General features: G+C 40.2%; 1 protein-coding gene across 2 annotated transcripts; it reads right to left on the bottom strand.

The window, feature by feature from the left end:
* Positions 1-4,807: 4,807 nt before the first annotated feature.
* vegfab (vascular endothelial growth factor Ab) lies at positions 4,808-18,546 on the bottom strand. Of its 2 annotated transcripts, XM_069723832.1 has the most exons (8): positions 17,488-18,546; positions 15,537-15,579; positions 14,284-14,480; positions 13,254-13,330; positions 10,863-10,895; positions 8,072-8,146; positions 6,327-6,470; positions 4,808-5,984 (listed from the first exon to the last, which is right to left on the bottom strand). In XM_069723832.1, the coding sequence occupies exons 1-8, from the start codon at positions 17,539-17,541 to the stop codon at positions 5,963-5,965; spliced, it is 645 nt and encodes a 214-aa protein (XP_069579933.1). In that variant the 5' UTR covers positions 17,542-18,546; the 3' UTR covers positions 4,808-5,962. The 2 variants fall into 2 exon arrangements, with proteins under 2 accessions (XP_069579933.1, XP_069579934.1); XM_069723833.1 differs by lacking the exon at positions 8,072-8,146 and having other exon boundaries at positions 17,488-18,535.
* Between the last annotated feature and the right edge of the window lie 1,075 nt (positions 18,547-19,621).

The raw sequence follows: 19,621 nt of genomic DNA, 5'->3' as shown, positions 1-19,621 counted from the left end.
TGCATTCAGCTGCTCTGGTCCTCATGAACAGTAGTGTGTTGGTCCATGTCAGCTGTAACACTCCGATACTACGGGAATTAGAGATGATGTGACAAGTTGTGCATTTAGTGCGCATTCCTGTTAAAAGGCCCATCCCCGACAGTATTCAGCTTCTTGTTGTGAGCAGAGCTGCAACTGCTCTGTCTGCTGTGATGGGTGAAGCTGGGGTTATATTGATTATTGTTTGGACTTTAACTGCTGCTGTGGTTCAGGCTGTAGTGTTATGGATATTTCCAGATGTTACTATGTGCATTTGCGATGCTTCTATGACAGTATGTGTTACAACCATAAAAAAAAACCGAATGTGTCCCGGCCGTAATCGTATAAACCTTGGAATGAAGTCAGCTTCTCGTTTGTATCTTTCAAATCAGCGATCCACTTCCTACACCTTCGGTCTTCAATATCCAGATGAGCCTGCCTGCATACTGGAATTCATTCCAAGGTTAGATGCTTACATCCTTCAGCTGGTAGTGTATGATGTGACAATTTTAGGATCTTGTGTAGCCCACCTTTGATCTCACCGGGCACATGCCAAGCATCCAAAAGAAGCTTGTTAAGAAGGCTTTCCTTACACTAATCAGGGCAGAGCAAACTATCACTTTCTCTGAAACATTTATACATGATAAAAGATACTAACATGTAACATTGAATACACCTATGTAGTAAAGAGTAGTGTTCTTGATACAATAATAGACTCTCCTATATTTATTATCTCAGTGAGTGAATTTTTTTTCCCTGCTAACACTTGTGTTTTTCAGGCAGTTTATTGGGATAAATCCTGAAAGAGGCACCAAAGCTGGAAGAGGCAAAGTCCTATGAAAGTGAATTGGGAAGGTTGCGCAGGAGAAGATGACATCAGTTAGCCCCAGTGTCGAAAGTCAGAAATGAATGGACTTTCAGTTGGACCTCACATAAGTCGGTGAACCAAGTCATTCACACTGACTCGCACTCTCACACACTCGCACACTCACTCACGCACACACGCACACACGCACACACGCACACACGCACACGTTTCCAAGACTAAATCAAATATTTATCAAATTCAGGGAAAACACGCAGGCAAAGTCTTGTTTACTATTACCCACGCTTTTTTCAGGTACTCACCAAGTCACTTAATATTTCACTCAGTACTTTTTGTTACTTGAGTTCAGTTTTTGGCAGACCTCTAAAAGTTTTGTACATATTATTTATATGGCTGGAAATTTAAGTTCATCTGAATTTCCTTAATTATAATGAAATCTTTTGCAATCTCATGAAGTCACTCATGGTTTTTCAGCAAGTGATTTTGCTCATGAACACTTCCTGTTAAATTATATTTTTTTTAAATGACTGAAATTTTAGTTTTGTGTATATTGTACATAACACTTTTGTTTTTCAATAAAGCTTTTCAAAGGATTTTCAAAAGCTTAAATTAAGACATGGTTTTATTTGTATTATTTATCCGTATTATTTGTCTCAAAATCTTATTGCACCATTTCAAAGGTTACATTTATACACTATTTTATTGCAAAAGTGGTAAGGGATAATGTATCAAATAACAATGTTTCGAAATGAAATGGAAAAAAACAACTAATAGTAGTCTGTAGTTTATACAGTAACATGTAGTATATTTGTATTGTAGATTACAGTAAAACCCAGCAACTTCAGCCTTATACTGAAGTCGTGAAAGCAGTAGCAAACTGTAAATTTCAGCAACAGCAAAATACCGTACATTTTACGGTAATCTACGGGCGCCCGTGTTGCCAGTTCTTTACTGTTTTTTGACGGAAACATTTCTAACAGTGTGTCCAAGAGTTAAAAAACTCTTTTGACAGTAAATTAAAGGAGAATGAATGGAAAACAGCACTCTGACACACACACATTGTTCTTTTGTGAGGTAACTCACTGACATGATACGATTCCTGGCCCCTAACTTGAACTATCATGACCCGGTTCGTAATCCCAACTCTTAACCTGACGGAAAACAATTCTGACCATAACTTTAAAACCAAATCTCGACCCTCAAACAGCCGTTTGAAGTTGTATCGTCCTCACATGTCACAACTACACTGGTTTTGAACAAAAGAATTGTCCATACAATCTTGCAAAGACACACACACACAGTTGAGAAGGTAACATAAAAGTAGGGATTCATGTACTTCTTAGGTTTCCAAAATAATACTCAACAATTTTCTGGCCTCAAATCCTTTAAAGATAATTCAGGGGATTACTTGAAGAAAGTGGGTTGATGTTTTTCTGTAATCATGAATTATCTAAAATGTTATCGTGTGTATATTATTCATGTTGTGTATATCATCTACACCTCTGTTGGTGGTATCATACCCTCAATAAGTAATTCCCTTCCTTAAGGGTTTTACGTGTCAGATTAAAATTTCCCAAATGGCTGCAACTGTTGTTAAATCGGCACAAATCAGCGAACAAACTAGACGGGCAGCTATAGGTGGCTCGCTACGTTCTGGGTTCGTGGTAAATCACAGATTAGACAGTTTATGACATTCTTCGGGGTGTTTTGCTCAGGGAAGAGGGCCCCACAATTTACAGGGATTATATGGTGCTTTATATTTAGGTATGCACATAAAGAGCATGAGTCAGGGAGAGCAGATTTTTTTTTTTTGCATGGCTGTATTAGCACCATTCAGGAGCTAATCCGGCAGGAAGCAGCAAGCAATGGGGCTAAGAGGGAGCGAGTTTCAAAACAAACATGGCCAAATATCCAAAAACCCCACTTAATCTACATTCATCGGGGTTACATTTGGTCCAGGCGCCCAGAGATCAGCTACCACTCAAGTATCACTGAACAAGTCACTAATACCATGCCAGTAGCTAAAACCGCTCTTTGTCCTCCATGTTGGATTAAAGGTGGCCAGGTGACATGGTAATCTGGTATAGCAGAGCAGGGAGTAGCCTGTTTTCATTAGGAGGCTACAGGTGTCAAGTTTGCGGTAAAATACTTGCACAAAGTAACAGGTAAAAGGGTGTAAAAAAAAAAAAGTCCCGTGAGGTGGCAGGAAGTACAGCCCATGTACCAAAAAGGGCAAGATTTTCCTGGGACCTTAGTTTCAGGTATCGCTTCCAAGTTCCTAACATAGTTCTTCCTATAAAGGTTATTGTAGTATAAATGACTCAATAGATTGTTAGCCTAATGTTGTAGTCAAACCAGAAGAACAAGAGCAAACTGTATTGTTTCTTGACTCTGAAGCTGAAGATTCACCTGCAGATCAATTTAGACACACAGTGCGACAATGATTGACCCTTGTTTTGTTCATTGTTGTCATTCATGGTTTGTCTGTGTTAATGCTGAACTTGCTTCAGGTCCTGGTAAATCAATGAAATATGATCCAGAAAGGCTGGTTTATGTAATATGAGTTTAAAGGTTTACCATATCTCAATGCAGTGCAGTATAATAAAACACTAGGAGGAAGGATTTTACACATTGTCATGAAAGGTATTATGGCAACAGTCATTATACAGCAATCGTGAAATTTAAATGGTAAAGCGTATTGCGTCAGCACCTCTACAGCGTCGATGACGAACTGAATGAGTTGGCTGCGTTTTTTCTGGTGGGCGAATGCTGCTGAAATGTATTTATTGTATAATAATGTAATTTAACACAAACCCAAGGTTCCTGAGCATTTGATATGGATGGATTTCTGTGTTCTTATGCAATTATGGGCAGTGATGATCACATTCTTCCCCTAATTTTAACCACACCAAGATGTTACTTGAGCCCAGCTATCTCTGAGGTTACTGATCATATAACTGTTTTCACTCTGTCTTAAGGCTTACATCCAAAAATAGCAGTTTTTAAATTTTTTTTTTTTTTAAACCGAGTCTTCTGTTTTTCTGTCCATTACTGGCAGAAAAACATTTGGTTTGTGCATGGTTACAAATTTAACCAATTAATAAAGAGCTACCTAAACAAACTGCTTCGATAGGTTCCGTTTTACTATTGTCAGCCTTTGGCAACTGAGAAGTGCTATCTTTACCTTATTAGTGATCGCAACAATTCTCAGGAAATAGTGTGTCCCACACTCCTGAATGGTTGTCCAGAGTTGTATTTAACAAAAGAAAGTATTGCACACTGCTTCGAAATGACATTTTATTCTTTAGGCTGAATGTCTGCCTGTCATGAAGAAACGTGCTGGAATTTGTTATTTGTGGGTTCTGTTTTCTCTCAGGTTTTATTGTGCTGAGGCTCATCTCAGGTGTGTACCAGCTTGCCGCACAAAAAACATGGACAACTGTTGCCTAATAAAATCTCTTGGAAACACAGCATTAACAACACAGCAACCTTTTCCTTATTTTATATAAAAACAATATGATTTGAAAATAAATATGCTTTACTGTTTTACATAGACACAGAAAACATGTTAATAGTGAGGAAAAGACAAAGACAACTAATAGTAAGGGCTCTAAGACTGATGGCAGGAAGGATGGAGATATTTATCCAAATTTCAATGGTAGTGGTGTTGTGGTAGTGTATGCTGAACTGCTAGCAGTAGTTTATTTGTATTTGCATCTTGAACAACGGACAAAACGCAGGTCCGCTACTTAATTAAATACTTAAATACAACGTACTAACATCTACGCACAGATGTGCACATCAGCAAATGCAGGTGAACACACATTCATACACAAACAAGCACAAACAAACAGACACACACAAGTTAAAAGTCTACACAGCACCCACACCGTTAGATGAGGGGTTGAAAAGGAGGAGATGTCATCAGTACAAATGATCCATTTAGGGAATGTTAACAAATCCTTTTAGATTTTTTTTTTTTTTTTTTTTTTTTTTGCTTGTTTGTTTCATAGAAAAGCAAAGAGAGTTTCCATGCTGAGAGTAGCCATCAGTGACATAACAAAATGGGGGGAGATAGGACAGCCACAGGTTCATAACACTGCATACATAAATAGACCAAATTAAATATGGGTAGAAGACTGAATACTGAAAAATACTCTATAACATTATAAATTATCTAGATTGGACTATGGCATAAAGGGATATTAAGTATGTACAACTACAGAGAAGATGATGTGTAATCATTGGATTCCATATTGAGTTCAACAGCTACAAAACTATTTTGACAATCCCCTCTCCTGAAAAAGAAAACAAAAATAATTTAAAAAGGACTTGAAAGATTTCTCAGTACATTTTGTGAGGCACAGTTTTCAAATGGAATCAAACTACAGTATAGGATATTTTCAGTGGTTTTCTTGTAGAACATAACAAACATTAAAAGCTATATTGATGACCAGTATCCCTTTAAAAGTATATGGCACTCCAGAGTCTCCTCTGATCACAATAGTGACACTGTGTGAGGCCACATCAGTCTTGCAGTGTCCTCAGAGGAGAGGGAAGCGTTATCATGAGGAGAAAGTCAAGATTTCCCTCAGCTGTCCCGCTTGTCCTGATGTGTTACTCCAAAAAGAAAAAGTAGACATCGGCAGGCAAAGGTCCATCCATCATGTTTGAAAGGAGAGCACACCCACGTCCTCTTCAGTCTCACCCGCTGTTTTAGCAGTTATATATATCTTAGATTGAGAGGTTTTGCATGTTATGATTGACACACAACCACAGTAGACTCATATCCAGTGAAGTAATTGAACTGACAATAAGACTACACCTGCATCGCAAGCCTGTTAGAAATGCAAAACCACATGGCGGCTATTTCGCTTTTAGTCAAATGATGGGTTTAGTTATTTTTTTTTCTGTAGCAGCATAACAATTCTGTTTTCTTTTTTTATCATGGTCTATATACACACAGATATACAGTTCGGTCTTTCTTTTTGTTCTCTCAGTCCAAGGGGAATGCTTTCCACAGAAAAGAAGAGCTTACGGTTCAAAGGTCAAAGTGCTGTGCTGTGAAATATTTCTAGAATATTCCTTCATCTTGTACATCTGGTGCTCCCACCTCTCTCATCTTCTTGGCTTGTCACATCTAAACAAGAATAAAAGGGGGAAAAAAGAATATAAGAACAATAAATATTGCCTGCAAAATTTGGCTGCAGTGTTGGGTTTGTTGGAAAAGGTCATTTTTAGAAACTGCTAAAAAACATAGTTATTTAAAAAAAAAAGTTTATTGTAGTAGTTATGACTTTTGGTCACTTTAAGTCATTAGATATTTCGTGATGTGACAGGAAGAAAGTGATCATGTACAACATCAGCGACCTAGCTCTTACTGAGTTGTACAATGGCTGTGTTTTTAGTTAGTTGTGCTCTTACAAAAGCCAAGTAAGTTGTCCATCTTGTACAACAAAACTCTGAAGTTTGAATTACTTACTTGCAGGTCCTCTCGTTGAGCTCAAGCTGGCGTTCTTTACAGTATTCGTCTGTGTGTTTGCAGGAGCACCGGCAGGTTGCAGGATCCTGCACAAACAAACGCTTTCTCCTCTCTGAGCAGTGATCACAACATGGGTCACAAACACTGGGCAGACAGAGAGACAGACAGAGATGGGGAGGAAGAGGGAGAGGCAGATTATCACAGTGTACCATTACGACCCATAAGACAGGTCACCCTCAGTTCAGCCCTTTCATATGCTCCAGTTTATTCTTCAAAGCCACTGACAAGTTGTTCCACATGTAACAGGTGGTTTGTATTTCACACATGTTTCCACAGAGCGGGCAAAAATTCAAGCAGTAAAATTACCCACTCCCCCTCCTCCTTCCCGTTGATTGGACCCCTCACAGACGACTTGTATGAGTTAGACATGCAGTGGCAAAGCTTTAATGAGACACAAACCAACATACTGTGTATTGGCTTTGAAATGCGGGTCAAAGACGGCACACTTCTCGCTCTCACTCTTCCAAACGGTCAACTCTTGATAAAGAAGACTCAAGGGTCTGTTCGGTGCACCGTTAATAATGATTTCATTTTATTGAGTGAAAACTGAAGACTATGTTTCCCACAGAGAGACATAAGATTCAAAACAGAGGCTGAAAGTGGTCTAAATTACATTTCTTAGCAGGGCTGAAGGCTCAGATACGTCACTGACAATATACAAATTACAAATTACATGTACAGACAATAATTCATTCACAGTATGAGGACATGAGATCATATTTATATTAGTTTTGAATAAAATAAGAGTTCTTTTTACGGTTTCAGAGACAAAAGCAGGCAAACAAAGAAACAAAAACAGTACTTTGTTGGTTACAAATCCCCCCCTCAAAAAAAAAAAAGGCACTAGATAGCCATCACTCGTATCTTCATATTACATAAAAAGTACCAGCATTAAGCATAGGACAGCAAAACTCAGCTTGTAAAGATGAGAAGAACAAAGAGGGGAAAGGAGACAGGTACGAGACACAGCAAAGCGGCACAGACTCAACACTGAACACAGGATCATGATTACAACCCTGGTGATTCCAGCACAGATACCAGAAGAGAACGAACCAGTCTGCTAGGCAATGCTGGCGGATCTGTGATCTGTTTCAGTGGAAGGTTCAGGTTTCAGCCAACAGCTGATGTAAGATCTGTTTATTACAGCTTCTTAAAACATGTCCATCAATCATAAAACTAGCTATCTGACAAGATGTTAGAGGAAATTTGAACCTCGTGTTTCTACTGCTTTTTATATTGTTGTATCTTATCCCAATCATCAGTTCAGTCTCATCCGTAGAGAGAGTGACATTCTTGCATACAATGTGCTGGCATGGTTAGGAGGAGATTAGATGCAGATTTTGAGTGGTTGAGATGGGTTATAGTTCATTTCTTGCGAGGTGGGATATGGCCAAGCCTGCTGAACTTCCCTGGTTATCACTGTCACATGAAGTTTTGCAAGAGCTACGTTAGCAAAACATGTCGGCAGACAGGGCAGCCTAGACACGAATATTCTGAATATGTAAAGCACGGCTGACGAGACAAAGTTAGGACAATACACGGAAGCAGCATGCTAACTGATGTGGCCAATGGGCAAATTAAATGGGATAAATTAAAAGGGGCAAAAGAGCTCCTCCAAAATAAGCTTAACTATGAGAAGTGCAACACTCAGGTGCAGGTATGTGGAGAAGGCGGAGCTGACATACGCATCGTGTATTGTTTTGTCACGGTTTTTCTTTCGTTTTCTCTTTTGGCCTTTACCCTTGCCTTTCCGGGATTTTCTGCAAGAGAGAAAGGACAACAAGGCACAAAGATGCCTGAGAGACTGACGAGAGACATGGGCTGATGTGTTAAGATCTTAAAATTGATGATTGCTAAAACCAACCTCGATTAATAGCAGTCGTGTGTGTATCAGTCAAAGAGCAAAGCAATTAATCATTCAAAACAGGTTATTTTTAGCTTGATTATTGTTACTGACTGACTTGTATGTGATTATAACTATATAACATATTATGAGAAAAGCATCCAACAGTGTTCACATACGTTTCCGTTGACCATATCCCAATTACTTCAGTGAGGGTTGATGGTTAAGTTACTTTTTTGCCACACTCCTAAAATTTCCAAGAGTTGAAATAGGCTACAATTAACTTAAAAAAAAAAAAGGTGAAACAACATTTAAAATGTTTTCTAATTTGTAAAGAAACACCCAGAATAGTGCACCTTACTGTACGTGATTTCCACACATCCTGCAGTTTCTCAGGTGCAGACTAGATTTCATAATCAAGATCAAATACAGGCCAAGTTAGATTAAGTTTTGCTGCCCAAAGCATGTACAACTATACAAAGAACTTTGGTCATACTTCACACTACAGCAAAAAACAAAACAATGATTGCTGGTCTTTATTGCCAATGACGGCGATGAGTATATACAGTATCTTACGTTAAGATTTTTACAGGCAGAAAAATTATAAATTGGTTATAAAAATAAATAAATATAAATGCTGCAACCATAATGATCCAGTTTCTACCTGAACCTATGGAGCAGGAATGGAAGCACCGTAATTACATGGAAAACACATGGTAGTGGCAGACCCAGTCCCATGACCTCAGCACCGTATACACGTTTTAGTACGTGACCTTACGTTTCGATGCTATTCAGTCACAAAATGTTTTATTTACTTGTTATGCAGCAGCGGATTAGATCTTTATTACAAAAGTATGTCCTTGAGCTCATGGATGTCTGGTTTCTGCCCGCAGTGACAAATTTTCCAGGTGAATAATAGGCATTTAAATGCAATTCTGCTCCTCCCCTCCCACCTGTCCACCATGGGCTCTGCACCAAAATATCACACAGATGGGCAAATGCTACTGTCAGAAACTTAGAGTTGTGCTGACATGAAAATGAGCCTAAAGCCATGCTTGCAGCTCTTGGAGGGTTTACAAGTTCTCCATATTGGTGGGAGTGTTGTTCATCTTGCAAATATTTGATCATGAATCAAAGCAATTTGGGCTGATGATGACACAATATGGAAGGTCAGGGGAGCAAGTTGTAAGAATTCATCCTCTGCGGTCTATAAATGCGTGTCCAAATTTTAATGATCCATCCAAAAGATAGATAGATGGATAGTTACTTTATTAATCCCACAAGGGGACATTTTTTTAATAGTTGCACAAATATGAATCTCAGTGACACTTGGGGAAAAGTCAGGGGGTCACCAAAGCTAGGATTAATCCTCTATGGACCATCAGTGTGTCTATAAAATTTAATTACAAATCAATGATTGTTGAGACTTTTCTGTGGGGATAAAGTGGTGGACCGACTGGCAAACTGATAACACACATTGCCTCCCAACGGCCAAGTGGCTAAAATGGTTAGAAATTCAGTTTGGACCTTGCAAGGCAACGTCACGAATCCCAATGTCTGAGTAACATACAGGGTGCAGAAGTCACAAATAGGGCTAAATTAGACCCAGCTGGGAGTGAACAACAGATATGACACCATCTAATCTATGGAACAAGATGACGCTGATGTGTTGTGAATGTAAAAACTCTTTAATTGTGCAGAGATCAAGTCTAGTTTGACTGTGGACGTTAACAGTTACCTCGTTTCACAACCTCACTACGATGACTCACCCTGACAGATCTCTCGCTACTGTCAGGTCAGCGGTCGGTGTTAAAACTAACATGAATGTATGAAAGCATCAGAAAAGTTGAATGACCCGAAGACCATTACTTCGTGGAAGCACGCCACTGAAGCAAGACTCGTAAACAGTTAAGACAAGGTTAAAGAGAAGGTCCCAAAGCCAAGTCTTATCTATATGACAGACGACCTGAAAATCAAACCAAAATACAGCCGACAGCACATTAAAGAATTTGAATGACCCTTAGCACTGTGACTTCTGTAACATGGGAAAGGAGGATCCTTCACGCAACGATTATTATCACAAAAGTTTAACAGGTCTTCAATAACGTCGTTATCTATATCAGCGCGGTCAGAAACAGCAGTGTAACAGAAGTTAAATAGGAGGTAAACAGTAAAGAAAAAAGAAGAGGAATGTAAAGATGAGATAGAAAACGGGGTCAAGGTATAAAGGACAGACCAGAGAGGGCAATGGCCTCATCAAGTGTCACTCATTCACCTGAGTGGGTTTAGTTGGTATTCTCTGTGTCTATCAACCGAGAACAGCATGCTAGCCTGTTCTCTCTATAGGATGATCTCATGTAGCTTCTCCGTCGGGGTTTTTCATGAAATATTATCGTTGTGGAGCGTTTCGTGTGCATTTCTGTGTGTCTATGTGGAAGGAAATGGTGAGAAAATACCAGGCAGATCAATTAAGTACAAAAGAGCCTATGTCATCATGTCGGAACAGCTGAGAGTTGCAGACAACTGAGAGTGAGAGTTTGTTTGCAAAACAAAACAGAAAGAAGATCAAATCTCAAGTCCCCATTGTTTCCCCCAAAATACCAATGTCCATGCAGAAAGAGCGCTCTACTCACTTTTCTTTCTGTTCTTTCACTTCTTTCTTTAACCTGAAAGGCAGGAACAAAACAAGGCGACATTAGATCACAGCACGCAATTTTGTTTCCTGGTAAACAGATACATAACAAAATCATCAGAGACCAGAGGCTAATTATGGGCGGGCTCGCAACCATAATTTCAAATCACATTGCGTCACCGTCCTTTACCAGAAATGTTAATAAAAACGGTCCTTCACTTTCAAAGGTTTGGCTTAGCAGCAAATACTTCCACAACAGAGTTGTTGGGAAATAATGGAATGTACACGCTTGCATACTGCACAAAAGGTTGTGTTCATTGATGGATACACAAACATACATACAAACAGGACTACAGTAGCGAGTTGTTAGCTGTCTTTCACTTGTCAGTGTGGCGACTCCTGCCAATAGCAGTGTGAAGAAATGAAACTGCTGACACCCTCAGGAGACAACAGTTAGCCAGAGGCATTAGGAAACAGTGTTTCCTTCAAGAAGGTCATGAACAACTCGAGGCCAAGTTTCTTTTTGTCAAGCTGATGCAATAACTCGACATAAGTGTGCTTAATAAAGCATCGTACATGTATATGTGTGTGCATATATGGTATATGTACTTTATGTGAAGGTGACAGTGTAGACCACATACATGGAAATCTGTTAAGTAGACACAAAAGGTAGCAATACCACAATGTAAAACTACTCAATCAACGGCAAAACAGCTGCATTCATTTATACTTCAAGTAAAGGTGAAGTAGTTTCAACAATAAAATGGACTGAAATTGGAATTTTGTCATTGATATGGTGCCATCAGCACTAAACTGTCGATAGTTAAAGGAGTTATGCGTAAGATTTTAATGAAAACCACTCCCACTTTGATATGCTTTAATGCTTTTGTAGAGTTTTGTTGTCAGTGGTGGAGTCCTGCATTCTTGTGATGGATTCAGGAAATGATGCAGCTTTACTGTTTGCAGTTTTCCATCACTGATATCAGCCTCACTGTTAACTAATAGCTCTTCTACAGCCTTATCAGAGTTGTATTAAGCTACTGTCATCAGTATAAAGTATATAGATAATCGAACACAAATAACCCTGAAATATTTCTATCTTATGCTTCGTAAACCATTAACATTGTCTTTATATATATATATATAACTTTTACGTCAACTAAACTTAACCATTGGTTACATATCCTCTTGTTTTTCTGGTTATTTAATAAAAAAAAAATATCATGTTGGCAGTGACTTCAAGGCTGTGTTTTTCCTGATCATTATAATGAAGTTAAATATTTAAAACCGAAACTGAATAGATTGATTACAGCCTCTAAAAATGTTCTATATAGGTGCCCTAAAAGTTTATTGCTACAACTAAATGGTGAAGTATTGAGTCATCGTGGCAGTCAGACAGCAGTGAGTTCCTTTAAAGTCAGAGTTTGAAAGAGACACTGATGAAGCATCCCTCCAGACAGAAAGAGCATTTAAAATAAGACACATAAAGTGACAACTCGGCTCTCGGCCAACAGTCGTCGCTGCAATATTTATTTTATTGTTAGATTTTCCCGAAATGTGGGAGGATGATGCATGTCCCCCTCTGAGCTGCTGTCTCACCATTTGCTAATTGATGTCACAGGGCTCAACTGATTTTGCAACAGCTGCAGATTTCGACAGAGGCCCAAAACGACACAACGTGTACTCAACGAGAGGCGACATACTGTATTTGTTAAGGATTAGCCATCATTGTTTGTAGATGATGATGCTTGTTTCACTTCAGCACACATCTAAATCTGCCCTACCTGTCAAAGCTAAACGGGGGAGGAAAACATTCGGCCATGTTACTGAATCTGAGCCACATGTAGCTGAAAACACTTGTCTCTGAACAGAAAAGAAAAAAAGGACCCATAAACATGAATAACGCTTTCCTCTGCGCATCACTTAACAGGAAGTCACCTGCCAGGGACTAGAGGCCACAAAGAAAGTGCCCAGTACTTATCACTGTGATCAATAACTAAAGCAATCACACCTATGTAGCTCCAGGAATGACCTCTACATGCCACAGAAGGAAAGCAAAATTTCAGGTAGCTCAGTACTCAAACAAAAGTATCTCCTTTACCTGAGCAGTGAGATGGAATGAGGATAAATGGAAGCGACATGGTGGACGTCTGCTGCGATATGTTTAAACCTGCTCAGGACTTCTTAAGATCAGTGAAATAAAAGAAGCGCAGATAAGACATGGATCTGTGTGATATGCATCTGTTGAATGTGTCAGGGGCAAAGTGAAAACAATAACTTCACAGCGTGTTTGGCCAACCCATGCTCTGCTACACAATGGTACAGTGATTTTCAGTGTGTGTGTGTGTGTGTGTGTGTGTGTGTGTGTGTGTGTGTGTTCAGGGTTTCTTACCTACACTCACATGCGCTGTGTTCTGTAAAACTCATAAAAATGTCATTTTGTTGCCTTTGGGGTTTTATTCTTTTAATCTGTAAAAAAAAGAAAAAAGAAAGAAGAGATTATCACAAGTTAGTAGAATAAAAAAATACATGATCATTTATGTGAAATCATAGCATTAAACGAATAGAGGATCAACAAAAGGTCACATTATAATTTAAAATCTGCTTAAGAGGAAGACAAGCTACTTCAAGGTTAATGGGTTAAGTTTCACGTCTGAGTCCCAGTCTGTCGTGCATGGAAACTTCAGGTATCGGAGGAGTTTCTGAAGAGCTCTGTGGTTTCTCACCCTGCTTCTCGGATGATTGGATGGTTTGAGGGTGTCCAGCCAACCAAGAGCTGGGAGGTACCAGCTCCTGATCAGCTGAAAAACCTCTACTTAAGCTAATCATGTGGGCAGAGGAGGGGAAGATTGAAAATAAGCAGGACTACGGGTCTCTGGATGTTAAAAGTGAAATGTTTCAGAGAGTTATACAACCCGTTTTCATTTTGATGGACTATAACTGATGTGTTAAAATTGCCGTTGTGATGTCATAAAGTATCAAAAGGATCAACACATGCAAAGTTCAAAAAAAGATCTCCACTCCTCACTGGAAATGTTTACTCAAGAGCAGAAAAGCCTGTTACTGCTCATTTTTTTTTTCAATGACCCTGGATCCCTGACAGGTGAAAAAGTGGAGCAGCTCTTTTGCATGCAACAATAGAGCTCATTTTTGCCCAAAGGTCACACCTAAGCAGCCTTTGAGCTACGTGTACTTGGACACACTGAAAGGGCTTTTATGCTAAGTTCTTGGAGGGCTCTGTGCTGGTCAGAAGGACACTTGTGCAGCCCGCGTGCCCCTCTAGTGTCACAGTTGGGCAAAAATGAAGTATTTAAATGTGCATTTAGCAAACAGACATATCCTGGTTCAATAAAAGTAAAAAAAAAAAAATAGGTCCCTGAAGAAAAACATTTTAAATTCCCGTTCTAAGTAGTGCTACTCACCTCCATTGTAATATTATAGCTGGATGTTGGCATGCACTGCATTATCTCGTCATTGCAGCAGCCGGCACACCGTGTCAACACCACACAGGATGGGATGAAGATGTGCTCCACCTCTTCCGGGTACTCCTGCAGAATTTCCACCAGCAGCTCCCGAGGCTTACACAAACTCTTATTGTACACCTCCATTAAAGGGATCACTGGGAGACAGAATCACAGTGGACAGGGTTATAAAATGGCAGTGGAGCTCAAGTCTAAATTATTGACTCTTAAACGCTACAGTGCCGTAACAATAACACACTTAAACAGGGATGAGAATTAAAAACTGGCAGGCTCGTAAGAGATTGGAAATACACAAGTTTTACTTTCTATTGCTCGAAGCACTTGGGTTTATAGAATCAAATACAGACTGACCTACTTTTGCACACACACACACACACACACACACACACACACACACACACACACACACACACACACACACACACACACACACACACACACTTATGTAAATTGACATTCAAATTAACAAGTACTTCATTGATATATCTATCTTGACCCCATCAGCTGCATCAAAGATTTGCATGACCCGAGTGTCGCCCCATTTTTATAGCTCTCCTTCTGCCCTATTGTAAGTCACCCTGTCTACAGCTGTGCAATAACAGCATATTGTCTGCTTTTTCACCTTCAGTCTATTTCCCTGCTCTCTCCGTCTTTGCAGGAGTTCTGCTCTTGAGAAAGATATTAGCACACAGAGCGACAACACCTTCAAAACATCACTTAGAGCTTTGGTGAGCCTAAAACAACCCCAGGCCTGAACGTCCTCCGGGAAGCCAAACTAAACATACCAGTGAAGTACCATGAAGTTCAGCTTCTGATTGTCCAAATTAGATTGGGCAATGCTGCGATTGTGCAAAATGAAATTGTGGGCCAAGAGGGTGACATTCCATTCTATAAAAGAGTCTGGTCTCCATAACATTTCCTCAGCTTAACCTCAAATAAGAAGGAATGCTCTTCTGGATGAACATGTCCATTGGATGAGATTTAGGGGTGAAACAGCTCTCATTTACTAAAAAATAAGGGGAGTCTGGAAGGGGATAAATCTCGGTAGGGTCAAGCTACAAAGTTGTCCACTAGGAGGCGATAATTTTCCTTTAATATCAAGGTGAAATTCTAACCAGCCTTCTCTTTGGCTATGTGCCAACAAGGGAGCCCAATACAGACTGTATTCCCACGGTGCCCTGTGAGACACCTACCGTCATGTGGACCTCTTTCTGTTTCCTTCGGTATGTGGGCACTCTGCAAGGAAAAAAAAACAACAAACAAAAACATGCTGTTAGTTACTGTAGATTGTGCAGAAAAAACACTGCTTGTGCCATTTACTTATCCACAGTTGTGCAAAAGATGTATTTGCATTTTGACATTTCTGTTGACCAGTGCCGAAATATGAAAACCAAGCTATCTTATCTTGGGCTGGTCTATACACAGTATAGGGGGCAGCAAGAGTCAAACATTCTCCCTTTGTCTTCTATAAGCCTTAAAGAAATACTATATTTTATAGAATAATTGTGAACATGTTCAAGCTTTGAAGTAAAACTAAAGGTTATAAATATAAGTATCAACTGAAATTACTGATCCCAGGATATAATTATTTGCCAAATTGTTCAAACTATAATATATCTTATTATGTGTGGGGTATATGGCCCCACATGGCTATCTATTTGTCCAAAGTTACAAGCTGACATAAGTTCTGCCACGAGCTACGTGGCAAACCTTTATAACCTTGGGAACTGCCTGTTGGTTTTGTTTCAGCAACTAAACCTTTCATGTGTTGCTCCCCTGCCTCCAGGCAACACGGATTAATAACCGTTGCCATTAAAACCGGTAAGAATTTCAAGCCAGCTACTTTGCCTCACAGGGGGTAGCTGTCACCACACCAGTCAGGCCACAAAGGATTTTTTGGCAACTTTCCATCCGTTCGTTACGCACAACGCTCTCTCGTCTTCACACACGGTGCCTTCACCCTCTTCCTTTTTCTCTCGCTCCACATAGAAGCGCGCGCAACTCGCGCAATCTCTCCCCAATATTGCATGAAACCTGCTCCTGTGGCACCAACTTGTGCCAAGTGAGTCGGCGTTAAGAGGAATGAAACTCACTTCTACTTCTTAACGAAGAGTGGAAAATAAATGGTTGGGTTGTGTGCAGTCTCCACCCCCTTCTGGTGGCGTGAGAGGGTCCAACCTTATGGGCTGGGAGACCCCAGCCCTCCAAAACACTATATACTGTATTATTAATGGGTTGGGTGTCAAGCTGCGAACATCAGCTCTTAAACCGAGTGATGATATGTCGACTATGAGCAGTTGAGGCATCATCCCGATACCGTTTACCGTTGATTGGGTGGTTTAGCTGTCATTAAATCAACCAGTTATCTAAATAAACACATTACTGGGATGTGGAGAGGAGTCATGGGCTACTTAATTAGGTTGGGGGGGGGATACGATGCTGTAGAGAGGAACTCCTGAGGTGGCAAAGTGTTGTTGGAAATAATCCCGCAAAATCCAATCATGTTGCAGGAAAATACGCAGCCTCCTACTCAAGTGGCGTGCTGCTAAAACATTTTTCACCTTGAAACCTTTGCCCAAAGCCATACAGTACTTGATTAATGATTAGAGAAAACGATTTACAGTGCGCTCTTAAACAGACATTAAAATTCCCCAGGCCACCTGATTAATCTGGGAAGTAGTTTTCTCTAGTTTGGTTTCAGTTTGAAACCCTTTTCTTATTGAAGCAGTCTAACCATGAGTAGTGTCGCTGCCGGGAATGAACCTGCTCTCATGTCCTAATTCAGAATGGAGCCGCTGCGCCTTTAAAGCGTAATAATATCTACAAGGTGGTTTAACAGCAGGCCTGCAATCACCCAGCGTCAAACTTAACAACCTTATTTCAAAAATAATTACATAAGCCACATTTCCATTTGAAAAAAAGAAAAAAAGAAGCGCACCCGTCACACGAGTATGGGTTAGGTTTACATAGTGTCAGCTTTGCGTAATGGCCGTTTAATTCCCCTCAGAGCCACTAAACATTTCAGCTTGTTTAAACATGAGCGGTGACCTAGCCAGAGGAAAGACAAGGACAAGCTACACATTAATGACCAGTTTGGAAATAGAGGTCGACTGATAACCAGTTTGCTCTCCGTAACACACTCACCTTGACAGCTGACAGCGTCAAAAATAATAGTGTCAAACTGTCAATAAAGTTCATGGTGTTGGAAATCCAATCCAAAGGCAGGCGACGTTTTAAAATGCAAGAGGCCAATGTGGCGATCTGTTCTCAAACATGAAGTTTACAACAACAAGCACAACAACAACACGAGTGGACCGGCTAGAACTTCTTTAAATAAGGGACCGGGGGTCGTAATGGCAGATCCATGCTGGTCCCAAGGTTGGAGCATACAATCCTTTGCGCATTAACTTCTTCCTGCTCAGCTGTTGCCAATTATTTTCAAAATATCCAGAAACACGAAAATCCAAGATGCACAACGTCTCACATTGTTTCGCAGCAGACCTTTTTTTTCTTGCAAGGGAATAGCAATCCACATTACAAAAATAATCCCATGCTTGTTGAGCCAGCCGTTTCCAAGTGTCTGTCCATTTGAAACTTGTAGCCCACTCCAATGTGCAACTTGAATCCGTGGACCAGGTTGACGGTCAGTGAAAAAGAAAACCGCGCGTACATATAATTGTCTGACACAACTTTGTGTTGTCACTGCGCACCAAGCAGGTCAGCTCTCTGCGTTGGAACAGAACGCGTCCTCCCCTGGCTCGTTCTGTCCATACTGTGACTGTAGTAGAGTCGGTCTGGAGACGTGGATGATTGGATCATTAGAACGGGGTAGGTGTGTCCTCTATGGGCTGATATACAGAACTGCGCCCTCTTGAAGTCGTTTTCAAGAGTGTCTCCTATTAACGTAGCGATCACATCACCTGTGAGCTATTAAAAACACACTGGAGTGCAGAAGTAACAGTCTATTTTTTATTGGTTTTATGTGGAAAAAACAACAACAATGATTGCATTTTGATTGTTATATATTATTGGCCTATTGCTTCCGCCAGCTGAAATAATCACCCACTGTTTCATGCTTTTAATCAATTTCATCATCCACATGTCATGTCGGGCTGCAGCTTTAAAAGCCCACATGCACATTCTATTAATATAACTATGTTATAGGTTTTTACTGCTGTATTTATAAGCTACAATCCTAATTTCTACAACAAATGAAGTCTGATTAGTTTTATTTTAAGTCATTCTCTGTAAGGATTTTACTGGTGAACATATTAGCGTCGCACATATAATATATATATATATATATATATATATGACCTCGGCTCGAATGCGCTTCTTGTGTGATTTTTTTTAGTGCGAGCATTTCTATTTCCTTCCTCTTAAAAACTGTAACAGAATATTATGTAAAAAAAGAAAAAAAGGTCAAACGTGTGTTTTGTCAGGTCGGGGTAAGACGAGCGCAACACCTTCCCATCTCCTGTTCCAGCTGGTGATCCTAGGGCAAATACTTTCCAGCCTTGTGGCTACTCGGGGGTTGTGCTCCAAATATCCCCCGTTTCCATGAAAGGGGAAACCAAGCTTGCCGAAGTAAAGAGAGCGTGTGTGTCCGGACACGTAGCCGTTACGTCTGCGTGTACAACGTGCGTGCACCGCAGGTCTAGTCAGGAGTTGTCATACCGCATCACGGCACTCAAAGCGCGCCTGCACGCACGCACGCACGCACTCGTGGAAAGTGTGAGTCTGCTCGTGACTTCCTGCTGTCTGTCCATCAGAGAATGAATTTTCTGTGTAATGTCCAGCACAGCAGAAGCCATCTACATAGTCTTCCTTTCATTTTTTTCCCCCTTCGAGCTGTTGCTGAGACATGGCGGCGAAGAAGAGGAGGGGACGGAGTGGAAAAAGGGGAGTCAGAGACAGAAGAGGGCTGTTTGTGATGCAGATGTAGTATACTGACTGATAAAGGAAGTGACTACAGTGAAACAGCTTTAAACAAACCCTTTATCACAATTGTGATATTCTTTATCAGGATGATGATTAGGAGGAAAAAGATGCTATTAAGCCTGTAGTGAGGATCTTCAACCCCTTCTGGCAGAGAGAGTGATTGCCAAACATATAATAGCTACATAACCTACAACAAATATTGACAATACAATACAAATACTAGCCTGTCCGAGAGCACTAAGGGACATCCGTGTCTGCCTTCTGTCCCTTCTTTTCTTTCAGCGCTTTCACTGTTGTAAATGTGGAGTTTCTAATTCATCAGCATCATCCACGTTTT

This window comes from Brachyistius frenatus, unplaced genomic scaffold (assembly GCF_029030835.1).
Source record: "Brachyistius frenatus isolate BFR_SWC_R1_liver_20210118 unplaced genomic scaffold, ASM2903083v1 Contig_347, whole genome shotgun sequence".
Classification (NCBI taxonomy): domain Eukaryota; kingdom Metazoa; phylum Chordata; class Actinopteri; family Embiotocidae; genus Brachyistius; species Brachyistius frenatus.
The sequence above is the reverse complement of the archived record's forward strand: the minus strand, read 5'-3'. Positions and strand labels throughout refer to the sequence as shown.

What these genes read in the sequence shown, in the direction of transcription:
- vegfab (XM_069723832.1), bottom strand. Translation starts at nt 17,541, where the DNA reads ATGAACTTTATTGACAGTTTGACACTATTATTTTTGACGCTGTCAGCT. An exon ending in TGACGCTGTCAGCTGTCAAG is followed by an intron (nt 15,580 to 17,487) that starts GTGAGTGTGTTA and finishes TTTTCCTTGCAG; the next exon opens with AGTGCCCACATACCGAAGGA. An exon ending in CTCAACGAGAGGACCTGCAA is followed by an intron (nt 5,985 to 6,326) that starts GTAAGTAATTCA and finishes ATTCTTGTTTAG; the next exon opens with ATGTGACAAGCCAAGAAGAT.